At 40.8% G+C, this 6396-nt stretch overlaps 1 protein-coding gene across 3 annotated transcripts; it reads left to right on the forward strand.

Annotated features, from left to right (window-relative positions):
- LOC118048700 (uncharacterized) lies at positions 1-5722 on the forward strand. Of its 3 annotated transcripts, XR_004687515.2 has the most exons (7): positions 1-683; positions 1295-1735; positions 1907-2423; positions 2912-4278; positions 4369-4789; positions 5297-5369; positions 5581-5722. XR_004687515.2 is itself a non-coding variant. In XM_035058487.2 (5 exons), exons 1-4 carry the CDS (start codon positions 119-121, stop codon positions 4239-4241), a joined length of 2853 nt encoding a protein of 950 aa, XP_034914378.1. In that variant the 5' UTR covers positions 1-118; the 3' UTR covers positions 4242-4278; positions 4369-4869. The 3 variants fall into 3 exon arrangements, 1 of the variants encoding a protein (XP_034914378.1); XR_004687514.2 differs by having other exon boundaries at positions 5297-5722; XM_035058487.2 differs by lacking the exons at positions 5297-5369; positions 5581-5722 and having other exon boundaries at positions 4369-4869.
- Positions 5723-6396: the final 674 nt, after the last annotated feature.

The following is a 6396-nucleotide window of genomic DNA, read 5'->3' on the forward strand; positions in this document are numbered from 1 at the left end:
ATAAAAAAAAATCCACCAATAAGGACAGCCTTTCCCCTTTGTTTTCATCAACGCTACCACCAATTCGCCCCCCCAAAAACCCCAAATTCTCGCCCGCAGAGCAAATTAGGGTTTTACGATGACAGATCGGAACAACACTACCATCACTGCCGCCGCTACCTCCACTACCAACCACTCAGCTACTAAACCAATATGGATGAAGCAAGCAGAGGAAGCAAAACTAAAAAGCGAGGCAGAAAAAACCGCAGCAGCGAAAGCTGCATTCGACGCGACCTTCAAAGTATTATCAGACAAGGCTGAGAAGCCCGCGGATTCAGATTCCGAGGAGGAAGATGCAGAGGAGGATTTGGCCAATAAACCAGTGGGACCAGTTGACCCCAATAAGTGCACGGCAGCAGGTGGTGGCATTGCCGGTGGGACCGCGTGTGCACCTGCCACGTTTATGGTTGTTACTAAGGATGCGGATGGGAGGAAAGTTCCGAATGGAGGCGCGGTGATTAAGGTTACGGTTTCACCGGGAGTGGGAGTTGGGGGAACGGAGCAAGAAGGGATTGTTAAGGATATGGGAGATGGGACATACACGGTTACATATGTGGTGCCGAGAAGAGGGAATTATATGGTTACTATTGAGTGTAATGGGAAAGCTATTATGGGGAGTCCTTTCCCTGTTTTCTTTAGTGCAGGTATATATATTTATGGTTATGGATTTTTTTTGTGTTTTCTATGTGAACTTTATGTTGGTTATACAGTTCTAGGTAATTGTCTTCGGTAATGAGTTTGTATATTGCTATTTGTCAATCGTTTGGAATGTTTTCAACACTTTTATAGGCAGCATGTGTATAACTTGTTCATTTTTGCAAGCAAATTTTGAATTTTGTCTTGGTTCTTTTGTCCGGATTTTTTTTTGGGGAGGCTGTTTAAATTGGAGCGATACTGTCTTGACGCTTCTGAAAATTTTGATTGTTGATCTATTATGATAATGTGCTGCATATCTTTATTTGGTTTATGCATGCATATGGACATTTGCAATTTCTTTTGCATGGAAGTGAGGGAAAAGGAATAATTGGGATATTTTCTTGTGTGTTTTGTTAAAGTAACTAAAGATAATGGAGGATGGTTTTCCTGATTAAATAGCTGCTAATAATTTGTAAACTGTCTATCTTTTCCTTTAATAAGCCATGTTATATCACCATCCAATATATCCTTGAATTGTTCCCGACTTGTTATTCAAATATTCAGTCTTGCTATTCATCTCTAACACTTTTAGGTATTGAATTGTTGTCATGCAACACAGGCACTTCGACTGGAGGGTTGCTGGGTATGGCTCCTACAACAACATTTCCAAACCTTGTGAACCAGACCATGCCTAACATGCCAAATTACTCGGCCAACATTTCTGGGGCATTCCCTGCATTACTAGGAATGACTCCAGGCATTACTTCCAGTGCTTCAGGTGGTGCTATTTTGCCTGGAGCTGGATCATCTCTTGGGGAAGTTTGTCGAGAGTACCTTTATGGTCGGTGTGCAAAAACCGATTGCAAGCTGAGTCACCCTCCACAGAGCTTACTGATGACTTTGTTAGCCCCAACAACCTCAATGGGGACTCTTAGTCAGGTGCCTATGGCGCCTTCTGCAGCTGCAATGGCTGCCGCCCAGGCTATTGTTGCTGCCAAAGCTCTTCAAGCTCATGCTGCTCAGTTGCAAGCGCAAGCTCAGTCAGCCAAAGATTCATCTGGTATTCTAACCTCTTAATAGCTGCTCATGCATGTATCAGATAGCTTGTATGGATCCTTTCTTTTCTCATTGCCCGAAGCTATTGATTTTACTTGTGCTGTACCTGGTTTAAGTATTTTTTTCCTTTCATTTTATGTCCAAAGTTACTGCTGAGCATTTATCCCCTTGCCAGGATCACCTGACAAAGCTCGGAGGGAGGATGCACTGAAGAAAACACTCCATGTTAGCAATCTCAGCCCGCTTCTGACAGTGGAACAGCTGAAACAACTGTTTAGCTTTTGTGGCACAGTTGTTGAATGTACCATTGCTGATTCAAAACACTCTGCTTACATAGAATACTCGAAACCTGAAGAAGCAACTGCTGCTTTAGCATTGAACAATATGGATGTGGGGGGTCGGCCTTTGAATGTTGAGACAGCTAAATCTCTTCCGCAGAAACCTATTTTGAACTCTTCCTTTGCTTCATCTTCTCTGCCAATGATGATGCAGCAAGCAGTTGCCATGCAACAGATGCAATTTCAACAGGCTTTGCTTATGCAGCAAACTATGACTGCACAGCAGGCAGCTAACAAAGCTGCAACAATGAAGTCGGCAACAGAGTTAGCAGCAGCTAGAGCTGCAGAAATAAGTAAGAAGTTAAAAGATGATGGGCTTGTCACTGGAGAAGGGGAAACAAAAGCAGAATCCAAGTTTGTCAGCTTGTCTCTTTCTTTTATAATAGATCACTGATGATAATTGGCATTACTACTCTTTGCTTTTGCCTCACATTAAGATTTTGGATTAGATAAATACCGCAGTGGGTATTTCATAATCCCTTCTCTTTTTTATTGAGAGACATGGTACAAGAAAGGAACACAAGGTCTTCTTAGTATGATTTTTTACTACCATGGCTTTCTTTCTTTCTCCCCTCCCATATCTGTTAGCCTTCATGAAATCATTTGTCAGAACTGAGTTGCCTGAGTTGGTGGAGAGTCCAACTTGGGGCTTATCAATTTCTAATACCATAGTTATTTAAACATATGCAAACCTTTTATCTTTTGTTAAAGCATGCAAGTTTGAGAATTGTTAGGTGATTGTTTTCGATTTGTATAACAAATAAATTAGACACTCTAATGAAAACTTAAAGACTTTGCTCTGTGGTTTTTTTCTCCACTGATGATTTTATTGCCTCTTGCAGGTCACCATCCCCACCTCGAGCAAGGTCCAGATCCAAGTCGAGATCACCAATTAATTACCGAAGAAGAATGAGGTCACCTTCTTACTCGCCCCCATCCCGCCACAATAGAGACCGTAGATCTAGGTCCCCTGTGAGATTTCGCTATCACTCAAGGTATAATTACGAAAGAAGATCATATAGAGATAGAGATAGTAGAGATGATGGTGATAGAACTAGAAGGCGGGAATTGGATAGATCCCGTGATCATCATTCACCTGTTTCAAGGAGAAATAGGAGCAGGAGTGCAAGCCCTCGAACAAGAAAATCCTACAGAGCTGATTCAGGCTCACCAAAACATCGCCAAGAGAGTTCAGCTCATAGATCAAGAAAAGCATCAGACAGTGGTTCAAGATCACCTAGGCATCATGGAGGAAGTCGATCATCCCCAAGGAACAACCCAGATAGCAAGCTCAGGTACAGAAGGCGCTCACGCTCTAGGTCCAAATCGGTGGAAGAGGCCAATGACAAAGTGGATGAAATCCAAGAAAAAAAGTCAAAGCAGCATGAGAGGAGGTCTAGGTCATTATCTGTGGAGCTTAAACACCATGGAAGGAGGCCATCCCCTAGAAGTTCAAATGAAGATGACTCAAAGCACAGAAGTCGGTCCAGGTCTAAATCTGTGGAAGTTAAACACCATTCCAATGAGAAAGTAGACAAAACTGGGGATGGAAGGCTGAAGCACCGTCATAGGAGGTCCAGGTCAAAATCTGTTGATGATAGGCATCATTACAAAGAGAGGGGAAATGAAACCAGGGATAAAAAAACAAAGCATCAAGATAGAGGGCGGTCTAGATCAATAACTGCAGAGGGAAAGCATCACAGAAGTAGGTCATCCCCAAGAGGTAGGGATGGGAGCAAGTCAAAGCATAGACGGCACTCCAGGTCAATATCTCCAGAAGGCAAGCGGCGGTCCAGTCACAGGGTAGATCAAAATAAAGATGAAAAGTCTAAGCACCGCCATAGACGAAGGTCACAATCCGCTGAAGGTAAACACGGCAGATCTCCAAGAAGTTCAGAGGAAAATAAATCAAAACACAGGAGGCGCCCTAGGTCAAAATCTGCCGAACGTAAACGTCATTCAAATGATTATGAGGATATTAGAAGAGGGGAAAATGAGACTCATCATGGGCATGGATCAGACAAAACAGAAGATGCCAATGAGGAAAAAAAATATTTTATGAATGAAGAAATCGTGGATTTAAAACGTAAAGGTTGTGATTCAAAGGAACTGGTGGAAGACATGGTAACGGGGAGCAATGGTTTGCCAAATTCTAGCAATGAAGAACCATAGTTACTGAAAGCTGAACATCCAAAGCTGAACTCAAATGGTAATGACAACTAATGCGAGAGGGAAAAAAATATTTTTTCAATGTTGTTGGCCATTAATTAGCTTAATATTATCCTTGCCTGGTTTACAGAATTTGAAGAGCATAAGAGAACTGAAGTTAATGTTTGAGGACAGCATATATTGCTTGGAAGAGAAGCTGTTTTTCATGGAAGGCTCTTTTTTATGTTTTTGTTGCTGTGCACCTATTTGAGAAGCTTGCGGAGATGCATGAACTTAATTCCAGCAGAATCAGACTTTGCTCGCATGAAGGGCGATTCTTACAGAAGATTTCTTGATGTTCTTTGGTTGGATTTTTCTGCCAGCTTTGGCTCCTCATAAATATGCGCACTTGTGTGTTTGTTTATCTTTTGCAGGTTCACTTGTAACAAATTGGAACTAGAGTCTTTAAGGCTGAGCTGACCATGATAAGGATTATATGTTTCAAATGGTGTTCTGCTGTCATCCGGGTCAACCATTCAATCTTTCTAGCAAAGCTTCTATTGCTGCTAGATGTATGTTGGACTATTACTACCTCTATTGCTAACTGTGCTTCTTCTTTTTTTATATATAAAAATGTCTATTTGAGAAAGTATTTCTAGTTTCAATTTTCTTTCTTCTTTTTCCTTTTGAATTTGATATGATATATATAAAATTTCACATATATATTTTTGTTAATTTTAAATCTTAACGAGGTCTTAGGCCCTTTGATGGAGTGGTAGAAACTATGCTTTTATTACATAATACAGCAGCATGTACCTAGTTAACTTGCTGTGTTAATGTTTTTTGGATCATAAGCATGCCCTGCGTGTGATCGAGTGGAAGCTTACTATAGTTCTGGTTTTCATATCCACCCATCATGATTTAGGTCTGCCCATCTCCATTTACAGTTTTCCATCTCCTTTCATCATTTTTTCAAGATGAAAGCTTAAAGAGTGTATGTGGTAGGTAGGTTGATAATGGGTTACACATTTATTTATGTTTGATGGTGTGGTGGGCTGTCATACCCCAAATACATGCAGGTTATACATGATGTTTCCATTGGAGCTGCCGACATCAATGAAAGGATTGTTGATATTTACTGATGTAATGAAGGTATGCTGTCAGTAGAGTGGGACGGCTATCTGTTGAGCTTTCCACCAGTCATGGAATTTTTAGACTTCTAATAAATTCAATTGGATAGATGTGTCTGTAGTCAATACTTGTGTAACTTGGGCCAGCATGTTTCAAAACCCAGTGTCTTATTCCTTTTCCCATCTTTTTTCTTTTTTTCTTTTTCCTTTTCCTTTCTTTTCTCCTTCCAAAGGTGTCTGTGTTAGCGAAGCTACTTTTGAGGTCAAGTGAAACCAGAGTCGCTGGGATGAATAACATTACAGTTGCACAATGTTGTACATGAGCAGACTGGGTGACTAAATTTTTCAGTGAAATGCAGAATTTTTTTTTCCACAGGTAATTTCTATTCAACTGTTAGGATGAGTTCTGTTTCATGATAAAGCTTCACTAATGCTTGTGTCTTCCACGCATATGATTCTAAATATTGACACTGCTTTCTCTAGTGATTGAAAACAGGAACTTTATGTTTGGCCAAAATGATTTAACTTTAGTTTGGAATGATAAATGTGCTTAGAGGTGCTCTTTCTCTCTTGCGTCCTTCTGTTCTTCAGATCCACTTTTATATGATTGCTCTGTTTCGGCAGAGGTGTTTAGGGCCTGCCTTGTACTGTAAGTGTCATTTAGTTGTAAATATTTGAGCGTCAAACCAGTTTTCTTGAAATTTGACCTTGATTATTAATTTACCAAATAGTCTCTGTGTACATCAAAATGCAGATTAATTCACAAGTTTCCTTTTCTTTTTCCCTTTTCGGTTGTTTGGGGTGGGGTGGGGTTGTGAAGATAGGAGAGGAAGAGAGAATGAGTAAAGCACAAAAGGGGAAAAAAATGCAATGATGCTATCAGCAATGTTGGCCGTGGTGGGTTTATCCAATGTTTTGGTCTCCCCTTGAGCTGTACTTGTCAATGTTAATTTCAGGAGATACAGGCTAGTTGGCCGGTGAGAGGAGTGGAAAACGGGTGTTAATCGGAAGGATTAGTCTTCCTGCCGTGAGATGATGAGATAGGTTAG

Source organism: Populus alba, chromosome 17, assembly GCF_005239225.2.
Source record: "Populus alba chromosome 17, ASM523922v2, whole genome shotgun sequence".
Lineage (NCBI taxonomy): Eukaryota > Viridiplantae > Streptophyta > Magnoliopsida > Malpighiales > Salicaceae > Populus > Populus alba.